This window comes from Rattus norvegicus, chromosome 1 (assembly GCF_021556685.1).
Source record: "Rattus norvegicus strain SHRSP/BbbUtx chromosome 1, alternate assembly SHRSP_T2T, whole genome shotgun sequence".
NCBI classification, from domain to species: Eukaryota; Metazoa; Chordata; class Mammalia; order Rodentia; family Muridae; genus Rattus; species Rattus norvegicus.
Genome location: NC_141534.1, coordinates 85,385,492 through 85,411,206, shown reverse-complemented (window position 1 = coordinate 85,411,206; position 25,715 = coordinate 85,385,492). Strand labels below are relative to the sequence as shown.

At 43.7% G+C, this 25,715-nt stretch overlaps 1 protein-coding gene across 3 annotated transcripts in view; it reads right to left on the bottom strand.

Moving 5' to 3' along the window:
* Lig1 (DNA ligase 1) overlaps positions 1-25,595 on the bottom strand; it is a 38,488-nt gene extending 12,893 nt beyond the window's left edge. For 2 of the 3 annotated variants that reach the window (XR_015642736.1, XR_015642737.1), the window contains exons 1-15: positions 25,475-25,595; positions 23,895-23,965; positions 21,621-21,713; positions 18,932-19,067; positions 17,680-17,791; positions 15,530-15,622; positions 9,262-9,369; positions 7,408-7,533; positions 7,189-7,264; positions 6,092-6,172; positions 5,789-5,845; positions 2,533-2,705; positions 1,704-1,870; positions 1,242-1,318; positions 6-97 (exon numbers count right to left, since the gene is read on the bottom strand). Coding sequence is in view for 1 of the 3 variants with exons in the window: in NM_001024268.3 (NP_001019439.1) it covers positions 6-97; positions 1,242-1,318; positions 1,704-1,870; positions 2,533-2,705; positions 5,789-5,845; positions 6,092-6,172; positions 7,189-7,264; positions 7,408-7,533; positions 9,262-9,369; positions 15,530-15,622; positions 17,680-17,791; positions 18,932-19,067; positions 21,621-21,713; positions 23,895-23,911 (1,408 nt within the window). In the remaining 2 variants the exon portion in view is untranslated. 3 annotated transcript variants of the gene reach the window in all.
* Between the last annotated feature and the right edge of the window lie 120 nt (positions 25,596-25,715).

Sequence of the window (25,715 nt, the reverse complement as noted above, 5' to 3'; positions counted from 1 at the left end):
CTCACCTTGGCCAGGGGGTGTGAGGCTCACAGCCTGGGCAAGAGCAGCCAGTACTGACTGCTCAGCCAGCCCAAGGCGCAGCCGCCCACTTAGGGACCTGAGGATAGAGTAGCAGGTGTGAGCTGAATGGCCACTCTCATCTTGCCCTCCACACTTTGCCTGTTCCTGTCTCCCCAGCCTCCACCCTTTGTGGAACTTCTTCAATATTCAGACAGTCTTCAAAGCCTCAAAGGGATCCAAGATATCACACAACCCCTAAAAGACGAAGAAACCAGGGCTAGCCAGAGATGGCCACGACCGATGGTCAATGGGAGACAGAAGCAGGAATCTCACAGTCAAAGGGGTAGAGGCTTGAGAAGGGCAAGTCACAGGCCAAAGCTGAAATAGAACCTGACTTATGGGTGTGACAGTCAAAAACCTGACCCAGCCCATGCTGGCTATTTATACTGCCTCCATCTCCACCTTTATCAGCTCCAGTGAGGATAATAGGATCTACCTCACAGAGTGGCTGGGAGACAAGATGGCATCAAACAGTAGATACAGGGCAGAACACCTAAAAAATTGCTTCAAGATATACTTCAAGAGAGATCAGTAACTTTCCTCCCACTGTCATGATAGCTTTATGCTATACTCAGGCCAAGGCAGACATCAGTAATCAACTACAAAAATTTACCCTTAGCTCCAGAATCCTTCTCTAGGCAGCATTACCAATGGAGGAGAGTTAACCCATGAAAGGTGGTAATTATGGTTTGATATGAAATGTTCCCCACAGGCTCATACTTTAAATGGTTGTCTACAGCTTGGTAATACTATTTGGGGAGGCTGTAGAAACTTCAAGAAATGGGCCCTACCTAAAGACGCAGGTCACTAGGTCACTATGTAAGAGGTTATACAGACCTTGGTTCTGGTCTTACTCTGATTCCTCATCTGCTGTGATGTGCGGAGCCTCCCACACATACTCTGGTTGCCACAAACCCTACTGTGCCTTCCCCACCAAGATGGACCCAAACCGTCCATCCAAGTCATGAACTAAAATATTCCTTTCCTCCACTAAGTGGTCTAACCACAGTAATGCAAAGGTAACTAAAATGGACTTCCAATGCAAAGTCAGAACAAATAAACTGGGTCATGTTGGTACTTTTCTCATGAGAAGGCAGTCAGGGTGTTAGCAATGTCTGCAGTTGCCAAATGCTCACCAACAGGCCCATATGCCTCCCCAGTCTCATGAGTCCCATGTTTACCTGGCAATAAACCGGGCTTCTGAGTAGCGGCAGGCAACAAAAAGGCCCTTGATAATGTCCATTTTCTTGGCCATGGACTGAACAAAGTAAAGAACAGGCAAGGAGTCATCAGAGAACACTTTTCAGCTTTGGAAAAGCTGCCACTGCCATAACCACCACCACCACCACCACCACCACCACCACCACCACCACCACCACCACCACCACCACCACCACCTGTTGTAATGTCTTAATCTGAGGCAATCACAATGAAGCTAGCTCTCTTTGCCTCTCTTCCTCTGTCCAACAAGCATTAACAAGTGTCCCGACACCAGGAGACATGGCATTAGATGCTATGTTCTCCAGAGAAAAATGGAAAGAGACATTGTAAACCACATAAGCACAAATGAACACTAAGGTCCCCACCATGCTTTGGGTCCTGGGATATCTGGGTTTTGGGATAGGCCACACTGCTCTACTTACAGCACTGCCAGTGAGCCGGGCAATGTCACAGAATTTGGTAAAGACTCCAGAAACAGTAAGTGGAGGTGGAGGCAGCATGAGCCTCTGAGTGCTTCGGCTGTTCTCCGCCACTAGCCCCACATCCCCCTTCTCAGCTACCTCAGCCCGGATGGACTCCAGCTGACGACCTTGATAGAGGAGGCAGTGGGGAAGAAAGCAGGAGAGGACACTGTAGCAACCTGTCTCTCTCCACTGGCTATGCCTCGCTAGTTATCTGGGTTTATAGGGCTTCCCCTTGTCTACAGATTGCTTCTTCCGTGCAACTAGTTAAGGACCTATCCCCATTAGGTCAGTGTAAAAAGCCTAAGCAACGGTCTATGACAAGCAGCTGGGTAAGCACACTCACACTGGGAGTCATGTGTAGATGGAACTAAAACTTATGGGATGGGGCCAGTGGAGGTTGAGAGGGCTGCCTGTTCGATCCTCAGTTGGTCTCTAACAGTCTCCAGCCTGTTTATTGTGTTTCTACTGTTCTGCCTTTCAAAAAGTATGAGGTGTGCCTTGACCTTGCTTATGGTTGAAAACAGAGTCCTAATATGGCACACTTGAGGTAAGAGCAGGAGGCTGGCAAGATGGACAAGCAGGTAGTCAAGTCAACTGAATAGCTTTCATCACCCCTCCTCTCCATCCCACAGCTCCTCCCAACACAGGCTGTACATCCCCACCCTATACTGCCCAGACCTTGAAACTCTGGCCTTGTCAAGTACTCTTCCATTGGCCTCTTCCTTCATCCCCCAGTCCCAACTCTTTCACAAACTTCAAGTGCCACCTCTTGTTGGATCCCTCCTACCTGTGGCCTGGGCAACTGCCTTGAGGAGGACACCATCACCAACACCCAGTTCTAGACCCTGCTGAGGCGGCCCAAGGCGGTTGAGGCTGAGATAGAGAACAGGGAGCAGGTCTGTTGGGGACAGGGCCACCACGGAGCGCAGCAGGTTGCTCAGTGTCTCCACCATCTTAAGCCTGGAAGAAAGGGCCAGGGTGTGTCCACCTATGTCAAGGTCAGTGGGATGTGGTATCCCAGGAAGTTAGACGGAAAAATAAAAAGAACAAGAGAAAGGAGAAAGATAAAGAGCCAAGGGAACAATGACAGCTTGTTTGTGGAAGGGTGGCAATGAAAATGGTGGTAATCACTGACAGAGAACAGCAGCCCATGCACAGACACTTCCTCAAGAAGGCATTGGTTTTAAACCCTTTCTACCATTTAACTGATGGATTCATGCCCACTCTGAGAAAGGTGACATTATTATCCCCACTGTATAGGTCAGGAAACAGGCACAGAAAGACTTGCCCAAGGTCAGGAAGCTTAATCAGGCTGAAGTTCTGGCCAAGGCTGTCTACTCTGGGACACTCAAGCCACTGAAAATGATGGCCATGCCTCCTGTAAAATGCTAGTTGTGTAACTGTGACACAGATGGTAACTGTGTGCTTGCTGTCTGCCCAACTTACGTGGTGTAATTAAAGAGCCATATAAGCTGGGGATATGGTTAATTTGATAGAGTGCTTGGACAACACATACAAATCCCCACATAAACTGGGGTGTGAAGACCCACATGCAATCCTAGTACTCAAGAGGTGGAAGCAGAAAGAGCAGTTCAGGGCCAGCATGATCTACATGACACCTGTGTCCAATAATAATAATAATATACAAAATAAAGTGAGGCTGTGTTATTCTTAGAACAAGCCTAAAGAACAATTCTTTTAGAAAGGCAAGAGGAAAGAGAAACACAGCATCACCTTATCACCCCTGTGCAAAAACCACAAGAATGGATGGCTGATACAGAAAAAAAATCAACTGCTAGATGTTGGGATATACAGACACCTTCCTCCCCAAACCCATGTATGCTCAGCTCCAGAATGTGACATATCTGGAAGCAGGAACTTTGTAGCAAGCTGAATAAGGGTGAGCCCTAAACCCAGGGCCTCTCCGAAGAGAACATGGTAATGCGTATAAGCCTAGAAATGCCAAGGCTGGCTGGAGTCCCAAAAGCTGGAAGAAGTTGGGTCAAGTTCTCCTCCAAGAGGAGTAAACCTGCCTGCCAACAACCAAACTGTTACCACCATCTTAGCTTTAGACTTCAGGTTCCCTGCACTGTGGGGAAATAACTTTCTATTGTGTTAATTCACATAGTGGCAATCTGTTTCTGCTGTCCTGGGACAGCAACAGAAGTGAAACAAAGGTTAGGAAAGAAACAGGAAGACTCCACAAGGTTGCCGAGAGTGAGGCTGCACAGTGAAGCAGCCAGGCGCTCAGCCTTGGGGCCAGGTGGATGATGGAGGACCAGACCAGCAACATCGGATGCAGTGAGAAAACGCACCATCTGAAACATTCTGAGGAAACAGACTACAAATCCAAACCCAGAACCTCCAAAACCTTCAGTAGTAGCAAAGTCACAAAGAACACAGATAGATGGAAGGGATAGGCCAGCTAAACACCATGAGTAAAAATCCCAGACAAGAAACCAGGACAGAAAAGGGAAAGTGTCACAATGCAAATGAACGTGGGAATCCCTGTCACTAACAGCTGGTGTCAACTTCTTGATTCTGCTCATTTTCTGACCACATCTCTAAACCAGAATAAGATAACAACAACGCAAAGAAAGGCAGTCCAGAAACATGGGGACACTCTATTGTTTTGAAATTTCTCTTTTAAAGAAAAAAATGCTTTTAAGAAAAATCTGTACCCCAAGATGTTGGATTATAGGTCAGACAGAACAGAACGGCCATCCTGCAATTCAATATGAGATTCCCCAAAAGCTGTCTCTCCCTATGTTATTTAGATAAACTCAATCTTCATAAAAACAGAGATATAGTTTTTCCCTTTACTCATGGGGGAACTGAAGCTTAGAAAGGGAGGCCCAGCCACCTGCCACAGGCACACAACCAGCAAGCAGAGCAATGCTACCTGTCCCCTTGGCTGCCTCACCTAGCTGCTGCTATGAGCCACTTTCTGAGCTACAGATCCTTGTACTGAAAGTCCTTCCCATGTCCTCCATCACCTCACTTTGGGGTTATATCCCATGGGAAGTTCTTAAACATTCCCAAGGAAACATTTCTAAGGACAAAACATTGAGGGCAGCCTAAAGATGTATTAAAATGAAGGAATATTATAGGGATGTTTATGTATGGCAGGAAAGCTTAAACTAACATAGAGAGCTAAAAAGATTGAGGCTGAATGAGGTATACCCCATAATACTTATATCATACTAGACACATAGAAGCCCTAGGTATAAGAGGCCAGGAAAGGAAAGGATTTGGGAAAGAGCAAAGGAGCCAGCATGGACAACTGATGCTGACACAGAGCATCACCAGGAGGAAAGGCTCGGATCTGCAGGAGAAATTCAGCAAGCAAGGTCATCCTCACGGTACCCAAGACTAGACTTCCATTCATTTGAGATGGAGAAACAAGACTCAAGTCACTCTGTGTACTACATCCCCTATAATTCCTAGAATCTGTTTCATAACTCTGCAGACAGACCTAGCTGATCCTGTGTCTCGCCCAAGCATGCTCAACCTTTGACACTGACAAGGGAGGTCATTTGTAAAGTTTCAGAATGGCAGAATCAAGTTACAATCAAAAAAGACTTCTCACAGTGCATTAAGTGTTAAGACATCTGTGTTCAGCTGCATTCATAACTATTTTGGCTGCATGCAGCCTCTGAGCACAGGCTGGACCCACTTAAACTAAGAGACTACACCATCAAAAATGATGCTGTAGCCAGGCCTAAGGGCCCAGACCTTAAACAGTAACACTTGGGAGGCAGATAAGGTGGATCTCTTTGAGTTCAAGGCCAGCCTGGCCAACATACTGAGTTCCAGGACAGCCAGTGTTACATAGAAAGACCCCGTCCCAAAAGCCAAAAGAAAAGGAAAGAGATGCTAAGGATCTTCTCAGGAAAGGACTCAAAATTAGTCAGCCATTTTTGTGAATAAACAGTGACCATGATGAGAAGTGAGGAAAGACTGCAAAGCAGGATGCAGCACACAATGCCGTGCTGAGAACAGTCACAAAGAACCCGCCCCCATGAGACTGAGTAATTAATTACCGAGCAGACACCTCCTCAATCTTCTCAAATGTCCGGGCCACAGCAAGAAAAGGAACCCTGAGAAAGGAAAAGAGCTGTATTAGAAACACTTGAATAGGCCATAACACCCTGTATCAATCCTGCCCTTTACATCCTCCTGGGTGTAAAATGCAGAGAGAACTATCCACTATCCCTTCCCATAATTTTGTGTTCCCAAAACAGGGATGGGAGAAATGTACAGCTCTTCCAATAGAGGCCAAAACGACAGACTCCCATAGTCACAGGGACAGAACTTAATACAGCTTGGGAAGGTTAACTCCTTACTTTTGGCCATGTTTCCAGCAGGCATCTTCAATGGGATGGTAGTTACTCTTGGAAGGATTATAATTGGTTGGATCCGGGGCTCTATGGAGGCAAAGGGAAGTTAAAATTGGGTAACTCTGAGTCTAAGAAGTTACTTTTCAAAGAAATGTTTCTACTCTGTGTTGGGCCTGGCTCACAAAGTCAAAGGTTAACACATTCCTGTCTCTTCACTGGTGGATTCTAAGCAAGAATTCTAGCACTAAGCCATGCATCTACCCCCTCATTGAGGGATTCTAAGCAGGAACTCTACCACTGAACCACTCCCCCCATCCCATCACTTGGTGATTCTAGACAAGTCTACCACTGAGCCACAACTCTAGGACACATATGGTTTTCAATAAAGCATGGATAGGGTCTGATTCCATTACATTATAGGATGTGTATCCACCTATTCACCTGATTGTCCATTTAATAAATCTTGTGTTCATAACCAGTGGTATAAGAATGACCCAATCACAATAAAACCATCATTTAGCAGCCTATTCAGTCCCATGACTCTAATCTACAATGGTTACCAGTAAAGAGAAGTGGCTCTTGATCCAAACCCATTAGCCACCCAGTGCTGGCAGAGAGGCCCTCAGGAGATTCCAATGCAATGTCTGCTGCTTCCAGAGCATGCGCTCAACCTGGTAAGCTCAGGATGGGGGAATCAGTGTTCTAAAAACTGAGGGTAGAGTGCTGAATGGTACCAGTGGGCAAAGAGGCTTAAGATTTTGTCCTGGGAAGAATGCAGAACCACTCTAGGCAGGTAAGCAGGAGTGAGGGCAAGAATTACTACAATGATTACCTTGTTGTATGCCCTTAGCTCTTTGGGGCTCATACTGGAAGCTGGAGGTCAGACAAGACGCTAAGCAATCAGTGGGTAGTGGGTATGTAAACCCCCTAAACAGTTCTTACTCTGCCTGTATCCTAAGGCTTTGAAGTAGGGTCCAATAGTGTCTAAAACACTGACTAATGACAAGCCCCGCAAGAGGAAAAAACCCAAGCTAGGGCTGAGTAATGGACATGAAGAAGAGAATGTGCCAGGAGATGTTTCTCAGACCTGGGCACTGACTCACCCCTTGGTCTCTTCCTTCCTTGGAGTGTCTGACTCTTCTTGTTTGACTTCAGTTTTCACTGCTGGTTTTCGGGGTGCTGCATGGAAAGACAGGAAGTAGAGGGTCCCTACTCCTCATAGGCCCAACTCCCGTGCCTTGTTCAGCCAGCACTGCCTAAACAGAGCCCCAACATCTGCTGCCTACACAACCCAGATGGATAAAGATGAGAAAGGTGCTCACTGAAGAAACTGCTCAGTGGCTTGGCACCCCTGGCAGGAGGCTTGCTCTGTTCTTCTTCCTGAGGCTTCTGTTTCACACCTGCCTTACACATTGGAATGTTCTCTGTCTTTGTGAGGGTTACTGACTCTGAAATGAGAAAGGGTAAATGGTGATACGAACAGTAGTTGGGGTTAGTCAGTCTTGTGCACTGTGTATTCAGATGCTGAGTTCTGTGCCCCAAGATCAGGTTGCAGCCTGGACATGGGCACTGTACTGACTGATGTGCTGTAAAGAATGTTCCCCAATAATCCCTGATTGGTAAATAAAAAACTTGAGCCTGTAACTGGGCAGCACAGAGAGGAAGGTGGGACTTTGGATAGAGTGAGGTGATCTCAGGTAGGGACCATGAGGGAGAGAAGGAAAAGGGCGAGCAGAAAACAGTTGCCATAAGGCAAGATGGAAGATGAGGATGGATGACAAGCAAATAACCAAGAGAAGCTTGCCCTGAGGATACACATGAAAATAGCAATACTCAATTGGCAAGTAACAGGGTACTTATCTGGTTATTAATAGACTAATCAGGTTAGAATAGCTCAGAACCTGCTCAGCATAGTACCAGCAGTTTGTTAATAAAACCTGATGTCTCTGTGTCATTTACTATGGATCAAAACAGAAACCCCCTGTAAAATTAACACTATAAAAAGTTTCTACCTCTAAACGTTAAGATCCCAAAGTTATTGCACCTTATGAGTGTAAAACTGAGCAATTCTGACCTTTCTCCATCTACTGTGTAAATGCAGGGACTCTCTGGCCTAATGTTCATTCCTCAGTACTAATAAAAGCACAGCTGACACTGGACTGAAAATGGAAAACTTAGGAATGGTAGTGAAAAGAAACTTCATCACCCAGCTGGGAGGCCATCAGCATGAAATACCAGCTACTCGGGACACAGACGTAGGGGAATTACAAAATTACAAAGCCACCATATACCTCATAGTAAGATCTTGTCTCAGACAAAAACAAAAAACAAACAAACAAACAAGAGCTGGGGTGTGACTCAGTGGTAGAGTACCTGCCTAGAATTCCCCAATGAGGCCTTAAAAACTGGTTCAGCATTTAGAGCACTGACTGCTCTTCCAGAGGTTCTGAATTCAATTCCCAACAACCATCTGTAATGAGATCTGATGCTCTCTTCTGGTGTATCTAAAGACAGTAACTGTGTACTCATACACATAAAATAAATAAAAATTAAAAAAAAATAATAATCCCCTAGTGAGGGGCTGGAGCCATAGCTCAGTAGCAGAGGACCTGCCTCCTCCACTAGTGAGAAGACTGAGGTGTGGCTCAGAATTAAACATTTGCCTAGCATATATCAGGCCCTGGGTTCCACCACCAGCATTACAAACAAACAAACAAAAAACAAAAAAACCTAAAAATCTCAGCAAGATTCAAACAGTACCATTTATTTGTCTCATAGAAAATAGATATGTGTGTATGCCTAAAATTGTCATTGCAAACATCACCTATGACACAGGGGTCTCAAAGACAGCAAGGAACAGAAGCTGCAAGAGGACTCCCATTTCTGAATCCTGTAACTAAGCTTAGATAGTGCACTTAATAAACACCTATTCAGTTCGTTGTATCTGATTGACACCTATGACATCTAAAAGCATTTTATTTGAGGGCTCTTTCCTCTCTTCCCACATTCATGGGATAAAATAAGCAATAAATCCAATAATAAAAGCAAAACTTCTATTATCTTGGAGTTCACACTGAACCCAAGTTGGAGAGTCTGTGTCTTGTTTCAGTGAACCACTCTCCACAGACAAGTGATGCCCCAAGCAGGACCATGAAGCTGGAGAATAAGCAACTCACCAGGGGACTCTGTGGGCTCAGGGGGTACTGTGGGCTGGTCCTCCACCTGTTCTTCCTTCTGTTTTACTTCTTCAGCCTCTGTGAGGTTTTCTGTTGGGGTCTGTGTATCTGATAACAGACAGAAAAGTTAAATGGAAATGAGGCCTAAAGACACTGCCAAACAGTAGATAATCTGAAGCAGGAAGGTCACAAGTCCAAAGCCTGCCTGGACTACAGAGTAAATTCCATTTTTAGTTTGGGTAACTTTGTGAGAAACTGTCTCAAAAACAAGATACTGAAATTTAACTCAGTAGTGGAGCACCTGCCTACCCTGTATATTTTTATTTATAAACATATTAAAAAGTCATGCTACCAGGGTAACTGTAAAATCACAGACACTAACCTGGAGGAAGTTTGCCTTAGAACAAAGATAATCCTTTCACTAGGAGATACTTAGAATTGCTAAAATCTCCAACTTACCATGAAACTTTTTTACTGACTACAAACTGCCAATTGGAAAACAAGCCTACACTAAATAACTAAAACCTGTCATGGGAAACTGAGCCATCTGAAGATTTTGATTCTTACCACATGAACAAGAACCTAGCTGGGTCAACAACTGCAACTGATAGAATGATATACAGTGCCCAAGATCAACACATCCACTCCAGGGCTGTTTCCCTGCATTGCTCCCAAGATAAAGGAGCTCTCTCGAGAGTGCGACAGTCTACAGCCTCCACGGGAACACTGTGACACCTGCTGGACACCACATGAAAAGCTAGCTAAGGGAATTCTGTTAGTTTCTAGTTGTCTAGTTGTCTATCCTTAGATGAACTCACCACCAATGAAAAATAATTTCCATTAAATAAAACAAGATAAAAATGAAATTATACATAAATAACAATGAATTAAGACAAAAATGTTTCAAAAAACTTTCACAATGAGCTCCTATATACTGGGGTCTAGAAAATTTATTCATTTTACTATTTAATGAAAATAGTCTTACTACACAGACCAGGCTGACCTCAAACTACAGTGATCCTCCTGCCCAAGCTGCCCAAATGCTACCATTATAAGCATAGTCAATCATGTGTGGTCCCAAGTCTGAAATGTTGACTTACAGGATTGTATATCAGATTTTAAAGTCTAATCATAAGTGTCCTCTGGATACAGAAACAAAGGAGCAGTCAGTAGCAGGAACCTTCTGGTTTCTGCCTGTGCCCAGAACTGAACTCCCACAGCTCTCTCCACCCAAATCCCATGGGGGGAAGAGCTGGACTCTCAGAAGTACAGACAATCCTGAGAGCTCAGAAGAGACAACCACTCCCGCTCACATTCCTGGCCGAGGAAGAACCTGCCTGGTGCCCTCTGGATACAGGAACCCAGGAGCAGTCAGGGGTAGGACCATTCCAGTTTCTGCCTGAGCCCAGAGCTGAAATCCTGTCGCCTGGAGGGCTGACACACCTGAGAGCAGAGGTAAGACCAAGTCTTCTGCTCCAAGCCACCAACCTGGAGGTTCAGGACACATAAAAACACAAGCAGCTCTCTGTTCCCAGATCTGGCTGAAAACAAACAGGTCTGTAGGAGTGCTGACACACAGGCTTAAAGAAGGGTCAAGCCACTGTCAGAAACAGCAACACAAGCCAACACCAGACACAATCTGATGGCGAGGCAAGCGCAGCAACCTAAGCAACAAAAACTAAAGACTACTTGGCATGATCAGAGCCCAGTACACCCAACAAAGCAAATACTCGATATCCAAACACACCAGAAAAGCAAGATTTGGATTTAAAATCATATCTCATCATGATGACAGAAGACTGTAAGAATGACATAAATAGCTCCCTGAAAGAAATACAGAACACAGGGAAACAAGTAGAAGCCCTTAAAGAGGAAACACAAAAATCCCTTAAAGAATTACAGGAAAACACAACCAAACAGATGAAGGAATTGAACAAAACCGTTCAGGATTTAAAAATAGAAATAGAAGCAATAAAGAAAATCACAAAGGGAGCAAACACTGGAGATAAAAAACCTAGGCAAGAGATCAAGAGTCATAGATGCAAGCATCACCACCAGAATACAAGAAATAGAAGAGAGAATCGAAGGGGCAGAAGATACCATAGAAAACATTGATATAATAAAAAAAAAAAAAATGTAAAACGCAAAAAGCTCCTAACACAAAACATCCAGAAAATCCAGGACACAATGAGATCAAACCTAAGGATAATAGGTGTAGAAGAGAGCGAAGACTCCCAACTTAAAGGGCCAGTAAACATCTTCACCAAAATTATAGAAGAAAACTTCCCTAACCTAAAGAAAAAGATGCCCATAAACATACAAAAAGCCTACAGAGTTCCAAATAGATTGGACCAGAACAGAAATTCCTCCCATCACATAATAGTCAAAACAGCAAATGCACAAAACAAAGAAAGAATATTAAAAGCAGTAAGGTGAAAAGGTCAAGTAAACATATAAAGGCAGACCTATCAGAATTATACCAGACTTCTCACCAGAAACTATGAAAGCCAGAAGATGGAGATGTCATACAGATGTCATACAGACCCTAAGAGAACACAAATGCCAGCCAAGGCTACCATATACAGAAATACTCTCAATTAACATAGTTGGAGAAACCAAGATATTCCATGACAAAACCAAATTTACATAATATCTTTCCACAAATCCAGCCCTACACAGGATAATAGACGGAAAATTCCAACACAAGGAGAGAAACTACAGCCTAGAAAAAGCAAGAAAGTAATCTAATTGTAATTAACCCAAAAGAAGATAGCCACACAAACATAACAAAGAGAATCTGAGGAAATTCAAAAAAATCATCAAATACAACAAAAGCCTATATTCTACAAAACTGGAAAATCTGGATGAAATGGAAAAGTTTCTAGACAGATACAAGGTACCAAAGTTAAATCAGGATCAGATAAACCATCTAAACAGTCCCACAACTCCTAATGAAATTGAAGCAGTTATTAAAAAATCTCCCAGCCAAAAAGGCTCAAGACCAGATGGGTTTAGTGCAGAATTCTATCAGACCTTCATAGAAGACCTCATACCAATACTATCCAAACTATTCCACAAAATAGGAACAGAAGGAGGACTACCCAATTCCTTCTATGAAGCCACAATTATTATGTTCATACCTAAACCACACAAAGACTCAACAAAGAAAGAGAACTTCAGATCAATTTCCTTTATGAATATTGATGTAAAAATACTCAATAAAATTCTCGCAAACTGACTCCAAGAACACATCAAAATGACCATCCATCATGATCAAGTAGGCTTCAGCCCAGGGATACTGGGATGGTTCAATATACAGAAATCCATGAACGTAATCCACTATGTAACCAAAGTCAAACAAAAAAAACACATGATGCTCTCATTTTTAATGCTGAGAAAGCATTCACAAAATTCAACACCCCTTCATGTTAAAAGTCTTGGCAAAAGCAGGAATTCAAGGCCCATACCTAAGCATTGTAAAAGCCATATACAGCAAACAAGTAGCCAACACCAAACGAAATGGAGAGAAACTTGAAGAACTACTTTTAAAATCAGGGACTAGACAGGGCTGTTCACTCTCTCCCTACTTATTCAATATAGTTCTTGAAGTTCTAGCCAGAGGAATCAGACAACAAAAGGAGATCAAAGAGATACAGACTGGAAAAGAAGAAGTCAAAATGTCACTATTTGCAGATGATATGATTGTATACTTAAGTGACCCCAAAAGTTCCACCAGAGAACTACTAAGCCTAATAAACAACTTCAGCAAAGTGGCTGGATATAAAATTAACTCAAACAAACCAGCAGCCTTCCTCTACTCAAAGGATAATCAGGCTGAGAAAGAAATTAGGGAAATGACACCCTTCACAATAGTCCCAAATAACATAAAATATCTTGGAATGACTTTAACCAAGCAAGAGAAAGAAAGAGCTGCATGACAAGAACTTTGAGAATCTGATGAAAGAAATTGAAGAAGATCTGTGAAGACGGAAAGACTTCCCATGCTGATAAATTGGCTGAATTAATAGAGTAAAAATGGCCATTTTGCCAAAAGCAATCTACAGATTCAATGCAATCCCCAGCGAACTTCCAACTCAATTCTTCATAGAGTTAGAAAGAACAATTTGCAAATTCATTTGGAATAACAAAATACCCAGGATAGTAAAAACTATACTCAACAATAAAAGAATTTCTAGGGGAAATCCCTGACCTCAAGCTGTATTACAGAGCAAGAGTGATATAAACTGTGTGGTACTGGTACAGAGACAGGCAAGCAGATCAATGGAATAGAATTGAAGACTCCGAAATACACACACACACTTATGGTCACTTGATCTTTGACAAAGGAGCTAAAACCATCCATTGGAAAAAGGATAGCATTTTCAACAAATAGTAGTGGTTCAACTAGAGGTCAACATGTAGAAGAATGCAAATTGACTCATTCTTATTGCCCTGTACAAAGCTTAAGTCTAAATGGATCAAGGACTTCCACATTAAACCAGATACACTCAAACTAATAGAAGAAAAAGTGGAGGAGCTTCAAACACATGGGCTCTGGGGAACTTTCCTGAACAAAACACCAATGGCTTATGCTCTAAAATCAAATGGGACCTATTAAAATTGCAAAGCTTCTGTAAGGCAAATACACTGTCATTAGGAAAAAACGGCAACCAACAGATTGTGAAAAGATCTTTACCAATCTTCCATCTCATAGAGGGCTAATAGCCAAAATATACAAAAGAAACTCAAGAATTTAAGACTCCAGGGAGACAAATAACCCTATTAAAAAAAAAAAAAAAAAAAAGAGGTACAGAGCTAAACAAAGAATTCTCAGTTGAGGAATATCAAATGGCTGAGAAATGCCTAAAGAAATGTTCAACATCCTTAGTCATCAGGAAAATGCAAATCAAAACAACCCTGAGATTTCACCTCACACCAATGAGAATGGCTAAGATCAAAAACTCAGGTGACAACAGATGCTGCTGAGGATGTGGAGAAAGAGGAACACTCCTCCATTGTTGGTGAGACGGCAAACTGGTATAACCACTCTGGAAATCAGTCTGGAGGTTCCTCAGAAAATTGGACATTGAACTGCCTGAGGATCCAGCTATACCTCTTCTGGGCATATACCCAAAAGATGCTCCAACATACAACAAAGACACATGCTCCACTATGTTCACAGCGGCCTTATTTATAATAGCCAGAAGCTGGAAAGAACCTAAATGTCCTTCAACAGGTATGGATACAGAAAATGTAGTACATCTACACAATGGAGTACTACTCAGCTATTAAAAACAATGACATCATGAAATTCATAAGCAAATAGGTGGAATTTGAAAATATCATCCTAAGTGAGGTAATCCAATCACAAAAAAACACAGATGATATGCACTCACTGGTATGTGGATATTAGCCCAAAAGCTTCAATTACCCAAGATACAATCAACAGACCACATGAAGCTCAAGAAGAACAACCAAAGTTCGGATGTTTCACTCCTTCTTAAAAGGAGGAACAAAAATATTCAAAGGAGGGGATATGGAGACAAGGTTTGGAACAGAGACTGAAGGAATGGCCATTCAGAGCCTGCCCCACCTGGGGATCCAGCCCATATATATAAAGCTACCTAAGCTATACAATATTGATGAAGGCAATAAGTGCATGCTGACAAGAGCCTGATAATAGCTGTCTCCTGAGAGGTTCTGCCAGGGTATGACAAATACAGAAGCCAATGCTAGCAGCAAACCACTGAACTGAGAACGGGGTCCCTGTTGGAGGAGTTAGAGAAAGGACTGAAGGAGCTGAAGGGGCTTGCTACCCCATAAGAACAATACCAACCAACGAGAGTTCGTAGGAACTAAACCACTACCCAAAGACTACACATGGACTGACCCATGGCTCTAGCTGAATATGTAGCAAAGGATGGCCTTTTTGGGCACCAATGGAAGGAGATGCCCTTGGTCCTGCCAAAGCTGGACCAGCCAGTGTAGGGGAATGTCAGGATGGAGAGGCAGGAAGAAGGGTTGTTGGGGAGGGGGAACACCCTTATAGAAGGGGAGGGGAATGGCATAGGGAGCTTATGGACAAGAAACCGGGAAAGGAAATAACATTTGAAATATAAATAAAAAAATCGAATTAAAACAACAACAACAAAAAAAGAAATCTAATCATCTTGTACTACCCATACCTCCCCTCCCCTTACAGATTCCCGTTCGGTGTCCCTTGAAGCCATACGCACACAAACATGCCCCTCTTATCCTACTCCCTCACCTTCTTTTTTCCTTTTCTTAGCTGCTTTGTCTTTGTCTTCATTGTGCTCCTCAAGAGTGTCTTGAATTGTCCGTTTTGGGAGCTGCTTCCGTGCTGGAAAGGTAAAGGGAGTTTGTCTGTGCCTGCCCCAGTGATCAGACATACTGCCTGGTGAAAGGGGCAACTCAGAAGGTTCTAGATCCCCTCTCTCTTCCTAAGCACCATAGCCACTACCCCAAAGTACGCCTCATCTTTCCAGCTCAGATTCTGTAACCTTGGTTGAGTTATTTATTCTCTTTCTGTCCCTCCCTTTCTTGCATTTTGAAAACAGAAACAAGTTTCATTAAATAGAACAGGATTTACTCAGCACCCTCAGCCTGGTATCTGAGAACCTTGAGGATCAGCCACTACACTCTTCTCTAGCTCTTGCCATACACTATCCTTGTCAAGCTGCCTCTTCAATCTACATTGTATTCTCTAGAAACACCATAGTGTCAGAATTCCCACGTGTCCTGTTTTTCCTACCTCTCAGTCTTTGCACACGTGACACCTATCTGGGAAAGCCTCCACTTGCCTTTTCTGAACCTTCCCTAGGCACCATGGACAACTGACTTCTGAGTTCCCAGAGCAGTCCTGTGACTAGTTCTGCCCCATGGAAGCATTCAGGAAGCTATGTATATGATACTAAACTTGAGCGCTTAAAGGAGAGAAAAGCCAAACTGGAGAACCTAGTTTTAACAACACCTCATAATCTGAATACAATTTCAATTCTAAATTATGAGCAGACATTTTTTAATGCTGATTGTGGGTTCATATTCATTGTAACTCGGACTTCATCTGGAATTCCTAGGAGATGCACCTGTGTCTGTGAGGGTGTTCCTATTGAGGTTTAACTGCAGAAGATTCACCCTGAATTTGGGTGACACCATACCATGGGCTGGGAACTGGGAATATATAAAAACCAAGAGGGAAAAGTCAACTGAACACTAGTATTATTTGCTTCTGCTTCCTGACATGATTCCGCTGTCATGCCCTCCCATCATTATGGACTGCACTGTCAAACTGTTAAACGAAATAAATGTTCCTATCTTTTACATGCTTCTAGAAGGTATGTATGCTTTTGTCACAGTGTGAGAAGGGGAACAAAAGAAAATAAATAAGTTTTACTACACTAAGTTTTCAAAATCTGACATGCTGTATTATGAACCAGTCAATTCACACATCATGTTTAGGGTTTTGAAAATAAACAGCGTTCTATATGAAAAGCAGATGCCCACACCCAAGTTGCTCAGGGGAGACTGGAAAGACTTTCCTTGCTGAGGCCTGCTGTGGTGGAGCACTCTGTATGAAATGCTTGGGTCCAGAGGTGTTGCAGAGTTTAGGATTTTCAATTTAAGTCTGTAGACTGCACTGGCTGAAGCGAATGAGTATTCTGATCTTACAGCATGCACCAGCTTCCCCATGTCCCCTAGTTAACACACTGAAACTTTACAAGTACCCATCTCAGTCACCACACTACAAACAGAGCAGGCTCAGCCCTCAGGTCACATATGGCCCTCACCTAAATCTTTCCCATACCAACTGTTCTTCTTCCATCTAGGCCTCCTGTCTCAGGCTGATTTTCTAGAATGTTCTCTAATCTCTCCATTCAGTATCCCCTAAATTCTGTGGTCTCTGTAACAGAATTCCAAACTTAAGTGAACCAGATGTTCCCAATTCACTCACACTACCTGGAATTCTCTTCCTTTCTCCTATCCCAGCTGGCTCCCTTTGCCTTTTAGGGCTCAACTTAGTTACCAGTTCTTCCAGAAATCTCCATATTTGCACTCTTGTGTTCCTACTCAGAATCTTGTACAGCAAGTATCACAGCCCATGACAATCATAATTTCCCACATATACCAAGCTCTGACTGTGGGTCAAGTCAGGCCCATACACTTCACAGGAATCAGCTTTTAATCCTGGCACTTCTGGGCAGTTAGTACTGTACTTCAGACCACTTGTTCTACAAGTGAAGTAACCACACCTCTGCAAAGGTGAGGTTGTTTGCCACAGGTCACACACCTCAGGGACAGTTAACCATGCTCACTACCACGGTTCTATCATCAGAGCCACTGAAAGGATGATCACCAGGGGTAGTATGGATGGAAGGGATGGAGCTGGCCAGTCCTTACCAGTTCGGCGCTTTGGGAATCCTGATGGGGAGATGTCCATGGAGGGGCTGCTGTTCTCAGGACAGGAGTCAGGGCTGGGAGGAGAGCTCTGTTTGGAGTCTGACACAGGCTTCTGAAAACAGACAGAAAGAACAGTTTTAGAATAAAGAAGATATATGCCACCACCTGGCAGCTTCAGCTACCACATGCTTCAGAGCAGAACGGACTCAGCCTCTCATATCTAATGTCACTTCGGGTTCCTCAGTCCCATTCCCACCCAGACCATCTTCTTTCTCCTAGCTATCACTAGACCCATGAATACAACTTTTAGTGTCCCAGATTCACTCCATTATGAAACCCAATCTTCCTTTTTACACTTATACGTATGGTGGCCTAACTAAAGATCCCTTAGAGTTAATACAATCATGGGCCTGAGGACGCTATTTCTCTGCCTCCTTTGCAACTAGTATGGTCATAAGACTAAGGACCACATTTTCAGTCTCCCTTGTACTTCCAAGGTCCTAGGAGAGGACTAATTCTTGCACATTATCCTGTGATACCACACCACATGGCATGTGCTTGCATGTCACACACACAGAGACTCACACACAAGTTACAAAAAAAAAAAAAATTAAGTAGAAGAAGAGTCATAAGGAAATGTGACCACAGAAATCACAGACAGAGAACATAAGACTGTCTCAGTTAATGGAAAAAACAGGCTTCTAGAAAAAAAGAAATGACATAAAAGTAATCTTTCCCTAGAGGCTCCAGAAACAAAAGGCCCTGCCCACACCCTAAGATAATCCACTCCAGGTACCTGACCTACATAATTGCAGGATAACTGTGAAATAGCCAGCACCACAGGTATGTTCTCCATGAGGTACCTGAAGTACGATGATGTCAAGGGGCCAAATGAGCCCCACCTCCTAGAGAAGAGGTAGACTGGAACCCTGTGCCCTCCTGCTTCAAAAACAACGGCAAAGATTGCCACTCTCCTGAACAAGTCCCCAGAGTCTTCCTGTACTGCCACTATACTCAGCTTCATGGGTGAGTAGGAAATTGGCAGGCTCAAGGTCTGAAAGATGGCTCAATAGGTAAAGGTGCTTGCTGCACAAGCCTAGAGACCAGAATTCAATTTCTAAAACTCATGTCAAAGTGGAAGGAGAGAATACCACAAATGTGTCCTCTGACCTCCATGTGCAAGGCAAGGATATACACACATACATACAAAAATCAAATTTTGAAAAGAAACCAGCAGGCTGCTGGAACCTACTTGGACTTGGGGGGTGCCAGGGGCTTCATCTTCGTCCTCCCCTTCACTGCTCAGAACCTGGGCCACCTTCCTTCCTGGCCTCTTCACTGGAGAATCACTCTCAGGCACTGCTCGATTCCTCTCCTTCAATGCCACCCTGGAAGTCAGGAGAGAGATGGTGGAGCACATGGCAGGCAGTATAGGGAAACCACCCACAAAACTCTGCATTCCCTTCTCTTCCATTTCAGTGAGCAGTGAGCATCTACTAGGTATCTCCATGGCATTCACTTTTTTCTATTTTCCCTTTTGAGATGGTCTCATGTAGCTAGGCCTAGCCTCAAACCCAGTAAGTAGCAAAGGCTGACTTTGAACTTCTGATCTCCTGCCTACACCTCACTAGCACTGGGAATGTGAGCTACATATCTGACTTCATTATATGTACTTAAGTATCCTTCCCTCCCTCCCTTTCTCTATCCCATGCCTGAGGCATCTGTGAGGACTTGTCACGAAGAGTAGGTGGATTTCTCAGCAGGGACCGGCTTCACACTAATATCCATTTGAAGACCTTCTCTCTTTAAGTCACAAGAGTTTGAGCAGAAGACACTGTCACCCAGGCAACAGCATAATAGCCTGAAGTCTTACATGAGCAAAGGGATACATATTCTAAGTCAGTGTCCCCTTGATGCCAGCTCCAATCTCCCAGCTTACGAGGACACAGGCATGGTGTCATGCATGCTGGTGGCAGTCACTCAAGTGCTAAGTGTCCTCAGAAAGTTCACAGTCTGAACAGAGGCCATTATGAGTATCAGCAACTCCTTATTCCTTACTTATGTGACAGGCACTTATCCTACATAACTTCTTACAAAGAGGGAAGCAGGTTCGTGCTCAGCACCACAGAGTCCCACAAGCTTTATGGAGAGTAGAGGAATAGCAATGCATTTGGTTCACCTCAAAGCCCAGTGCCCTGAGCTATAGCTGACACATAGAAAATACTTGAGAGCTGTTTTCTAAGTAAATGTATATGTACAATACCATGAACATACCACCTATACAGGCGATTTACGTATATAATAGTAGCCTCCCTTTTGTTATTTAAAAGTAAGCTAAAGGTGTTTATGAATGTGTATGGATTACATGTCAGGCATTGTGCCAGCCACTTGAGTTCTAACAGTGTCAAACAGGCAGACCCTGTGCTCTATTATGATAGATACCCATCCATCAAGTATATTAAGCATCTAATGCGTCAATAAATGTGTTTGCTAGAGCACTGCACACTGGTCGCAGTACTTCCTCTGGGAAGAATTAGTGGAAAGAGTTCAAGAAATCTCAAATTAAAAAAAATATATATCCATTTATTTTCATGTGTATGGGTGCTTTGCTTACATGTATTATCTATATTCCATATGAATGCCTAGTGCCTATAGAAGCCAGAAGGTATCAGATCCCCGAGTACTTGGAAATTGAATCCAGGTCCTCCAGAAGAGAAGCAAATGCTCTTAACTGCTGAGCCATCTCCAAAGCCCCTAGATTTATGACTATTATTGTTACTGTGCATGTCTATGTGCGAATAGGCGCGAATGGGCACAGGTGTTCCAAGAAGCCAGAGGCATCAGATACCCTGGAACTAGAGTTACAGGTAACTGTGAGCCACCTGACAAGGGTGCTGAGAAGCAAATTGTCCTCTGCAAGAGCAGTTTGTACTCTTAACTACTATACCATCTCTCTAGCCCAAGGTCAAATTTCTCCTTAGTTATCTCAGTGAATGTTTTTATGATTACCATGTATAATTCCTCATATGGAGACCTATGTCAGACAAAAACACCTACACACATATTACACTTACATATAATTAAAAATAAAAGCAAACCTATTAGTATAGAGCTGTAACGCCTACAAAAAGGAAACAACCTAAACACTTGCCATAAATGAAACACTAAATAATTTCTTTAGGATAGCCATAGATGGGAACGCAACATAAAAAGTAAAAGAACTGAGTTCCTGTGTTCCTTAAAGAAAAAAAAAAAAAAGCAAACTGATGAACAATAACATATAACATACATAGCTTGACCTAAGTAAATCACAGAAAAGAAAGGTTCTTATGCATTTGCACAGAGCAATGTACATGACACAGTGACCTACTTCAACATTTATAGCTTGACTCCATATGCACAGAGTGCCTTTCTGCAGTAAGTAATGTTACAAATGGCACATCTGGTTGGGCAGTGGTGGCACAGGCCTTTAATCCCAGCATAGAGAGGCAAAGGCACGTGAATCTCTATGAATTTGAGGCCAGCCTCTCTACAGACTGAGTTAAAAAACAGCCGGTTACACAAAGAAACTCTGTCTTTAAGAATGAAAACAAAAATATATTTACTCACTGACCCCACGCAGAAAAGCCCATCAGCTCTTAGGTACCTTTTTACTCTTGCTCAGCATCTCAATCTAGAGATTATGAACCACCCAGCATCTTTCCTGAGAATGTATGAATCAAACTATGGTCAACATCACTTCCCCGTGGAGAGAGAGTCTGGTCTAAAATGAATGCAAAGCATGTGCAAACAGAGCCCTAACAAGAATTCTGTTGGCTGTCAGCTACCTAAACTAAATTATCATTTTGAGGCCTGATATACATCTGAAGTAGGTTTTTAACACATGCAGACAAAAGAATCTTGACTGGTAAAGGCATATGCTGTCCCATCTCCTTACATACTTTGGAGGGGGTTCCTTCTCTCTGATGCTGCTGGGTATCTCCTTCTCTGGCTTCTTCGCTTTACCTTCTGTTGTTGTGGGTTGGAAAAATGACCTGAAGGAGTACAAGGGGTGAGTCGTTAATAGTACTGATGCTCTGTACACCTGGACATCATCCCCAGCCATGCAGATTCCTCTACTTTTGTATAACTTTAAGGAGTGTTGGGGGATGTGAGATAGGAACAACAGTAAGAATTTAATAGTACAATGGTAGAAGGCTTCCCTAGCATGGGCAAAGACCCTAGGTTTTATTCTACTCTGGACTCTTGGGGGAAGGGAGGGAGTGTAAAAGGCAAGAAAAGAACAAAAAGCATATAAACAAAGAGTTATTATCTCAGGACAGGCCATACCTGGGTTTCCCATCACATGAGTGCCTGGGGATTTCCCAGGAATCCAGGGTGAATAATCAGTTCTGAATCTACTAGTATCTATTCCCTCCTTTATCTGATACACCCTTCTACCTCTTATGAATGACTAACACTTACATCTATAATACACGGACATATAACCCAGGCCTTAAAAATTAGTATAGTACACTGCACACCTATAGCCACCATGATTGTCACAAGCCAAAATTTGACTATAAATAGCCCTAGGTCAGAAAGGAGAGAAGAGGATGACGAGGAACCAGAGGCTGGACAGCCCAGAGACTCAGGATTGAACTAAACATGACTGGCAGGGAGAAAAAAAGTCAATGAAATGATTCCTAATGATATTCTGCTATACTCACAGATTAGTGCCTAGGCCAACTGTCATCAGAGGGGCTTAATCCAATAGGAGCAGATGCAGAGACCCACAGCCAAACACTAGGTGGAGTCAGGGGAACCCCACAAAAGGGGAATAGGAAGAATTGTAGGAACAACAAGGGTAAATGACACCAGAACACAGCCCACAGAATCAACCAAGCAGAGCTCATAGGGGCTCACAGAGACTAAATCAGCCATCACAGACCCTATACAGGTCTGAGCTAGGTCCTCTGTATATAGGTTATGGTTGTGTAGCTTGGTATTCTTGTGGGACTCCTATAAGTAGGAGGGGGTATCTCTCTTTTGCCTCCTCTTGGAACCCTTTTCCTCCTAGTGGGTTACTTCATCCAGTCTTGATATGAGTATTTGTGCCTAGACTTATTGTAAATTGTTATGCCAATTTGGCTAATGACCTGGGAGGCTTGCTCATTTTTTGAAGGGAAATGGAAGAGGAGTGAATTGGGGGGAGGGGTGGGAGGAGAAAATTGTCAGAATATATGTGAGAATATGAAAAATAAAAATAAATTAAAAATATAAAGAAGATTGCTGGGATTGCTAATCTTAGGAAAGTCAGCCTGAGTGTAACAGCAAAAGTAAGAGAGCTGACCACAGAAAGATAAGACCATGACGATGTTTTGATAGCCTGCAACTGTGGAAATCAAGTGCAGGTTTCCTCTCTCATGTTCCTAAAGCTATCTTGCATTAATACACAGATTCTGAACTAGCACTGAGGCTGTTCTGTGCACTGAGGGCGGTTTAGGCCATGTCTAACTTTTGTCCACTAGCTATCAAAAGCAGATTGCAGACCCCCTAAACTGTCAGGACCAAAAATGTCTCTAGTCATTGCCACATGTTTCCAGGGAGCAAAACAGATGACTGAAAACTACTGCATTAGGGATACATACCCTGAAACTAAAATTTAATGAATTAACTGAGTCATTACCCTTCTCACATGTCCCACTTCCCATTTTCCAGACTACTGAACTCTAGGAAATTTCAACTTCAGGGCTCCCTCAAGGTCTTCTCAGAGAAGGCAGAGATGAAGCAGAAAGCCCAGAGTTTTAGAGAATGTATTATGTGGACACTCCCTCTTGCAAGGAGGAGGGAGCTCAAGAATCAGGAAGCACAAGACACTGAAGAGACTCAGAAAGTTACAAGACTCACTAGCCCCTCCCCAAGGGTAGTCCAGCAATTGCTGAGGGTGAGGGGACTCTTCAGTGGAGCTGCCTACAGGTTAAGCAGAGAGCTCCAGGGATGTAGCTTTCAGGAGCCATCGCCCATGCTCGAGTGGGCTTTGGAGTGATGAGGTTGCCTCTGAGGCATCAGTTTTCTCTAAGTAACACCATAACTCACTGTTTTACTAAGCTAAATTTGGGTAGAATCGTTTCTTTGGCTTGTGTCATCAGTGCCCTATCTGGGATGAATGTTAGTTCTCATTTTCCCAGGAAACATGACAACACAAAGAGCCTTGAGCATGGCAAGGGCCTTACATAATACTTCTCTGCATGTTGGCAGAATTCTCTCCCTTCCTCTCTTGCTCTTTTTTTTTCATCAGTTGTACCTGAAAAAAGAAATCCAAAGACCAGCTAAGACTTGGGGAGAGATGGGGTGGAGGGGATGGAGGGGGGGAGAGAACTCTTCTTAAGGAAATAAAAGAAGTGTAATCAGGGACTGCAGAGATGGCTCAGTGGGTGAGAGCACTTGCTGTAAAAGAAAGAGAACATAAATGTGAATCTCCAGCACCCAAGTTAAAAAAAAAATTAATGTCAAGCATGGTCATAAATGCCATGCATGTATAAACCCAGCATTATGGGGTGGATACAGGTGGATAAAGGCAGATCCCAGAAGCTCACTGGCCGGTCAACCAAACTAGCCAGAACAATGACTGAGCTTCAAGGTCAGTGAAACCCTATTTGAAGACAATAAGGCAGAGAGTGGTATTTGCACACATGAGCCTGGATTCCCACGTGCATTACCAAATACATTACACACACAATTCCTAGTGTACACACCCACACACAAATGGCTTTACAATCTGAAGCATGTGTTTTTTGTTCAGGAAAAACACCCAATTTTAAAAACCAATATGGAACTTTGATTTAAGATTTACTATTAAGGCATAAAATTTCCAGATCAGAAAGTGGAAAAACCTATCTTACTACTTTCCACCTAATATAAAAATTTTACTGAGGACATGTAATTTTTTTACACATTTTTATTCTTTGAGAGTTGGCTCGTTATCTGCCCCCTCCCCCTTTATATTACTGAAGACAGAATCCAGGCAGGGTTTGTTGCTGCTAGTCAAGCACTCTTTCACTAACTATATTTCAAGCTCTCCTTGGCTGCCAAATGCCAGCTTCCCTTTCCAAATGTCCGTCCTCACCCTGACAACTTCCTTCTGTTCTCCCTGTCTAAGTTTCTCTGCCTCCTCAACCACACACACACTAAGCAACAAGACCTGACCCTCTCTAAGTGTTTTCCGGCCTCACTTCCAGATGTCCAGTCTTATCCCACTCGTGCCCCTTCTGACAGCCAAGCTCACCTTTTCCCTGACTCCTGACAATCATCGCGCCAAACTTCTCTAGTGTCCAAACAGGACCGCTTTCTGACCAATGACGTCACCTTGTTCTCACTACAAACACCTAGCATCCTATACAGAGTGATGCCTGATCGCAGGCGTCCAGGGTTAAACAGGAAACTCACAAACCTTCCCTCCAGCCGCAGGTCGCCCCTCCCCTCCTAGCACCACCAATTCCGATGGCCACGCCCACCACCAGCCTTTCTCCCGAGACCAGCCTTTCTCCCGAGACCGGCCCTTCCAGGCCTCCACCAGTCCTCCACAAACACTGAGGCTTCCAGCCTGCTGCGGCCTTAGTCAACCAGTCAGCCAGAGGTTCTCCCAGTACGCCTCTCCTTGCTGCCCTCTCTCCTGCGCCCTCGGTCGCCGCGACGTCCCCATGCCCAGTCTGCTGCCGGCACCCAGAACCAGCGAAGCTCACCAGCTACAAGCGCTCGACACTCTCGCCGACCCCAGCCTCAGTCCCAGCCACGTGCCCACGGCCCCACTTGCCTCTCCAAATCACTTTGCGGGACACCACACTAGCTCGCTCGGAGACGCAAACTCGAAAGCCCCAAATTCGCGCCACACAGATTTCGCGCGCAGACCTTGGCGGGATGAGAGAGAGACGGACGAGGGCGGGGCTTGCGAGTAAAGCGCGCCGCAACTATCGCCCAGAGGCTTCTGGGAGTTGTAGTCTCTAGAGCGTGAGGCAGTCTGGAAATGGGACAGAGTAAGGAGAGGAGGGGCGCTG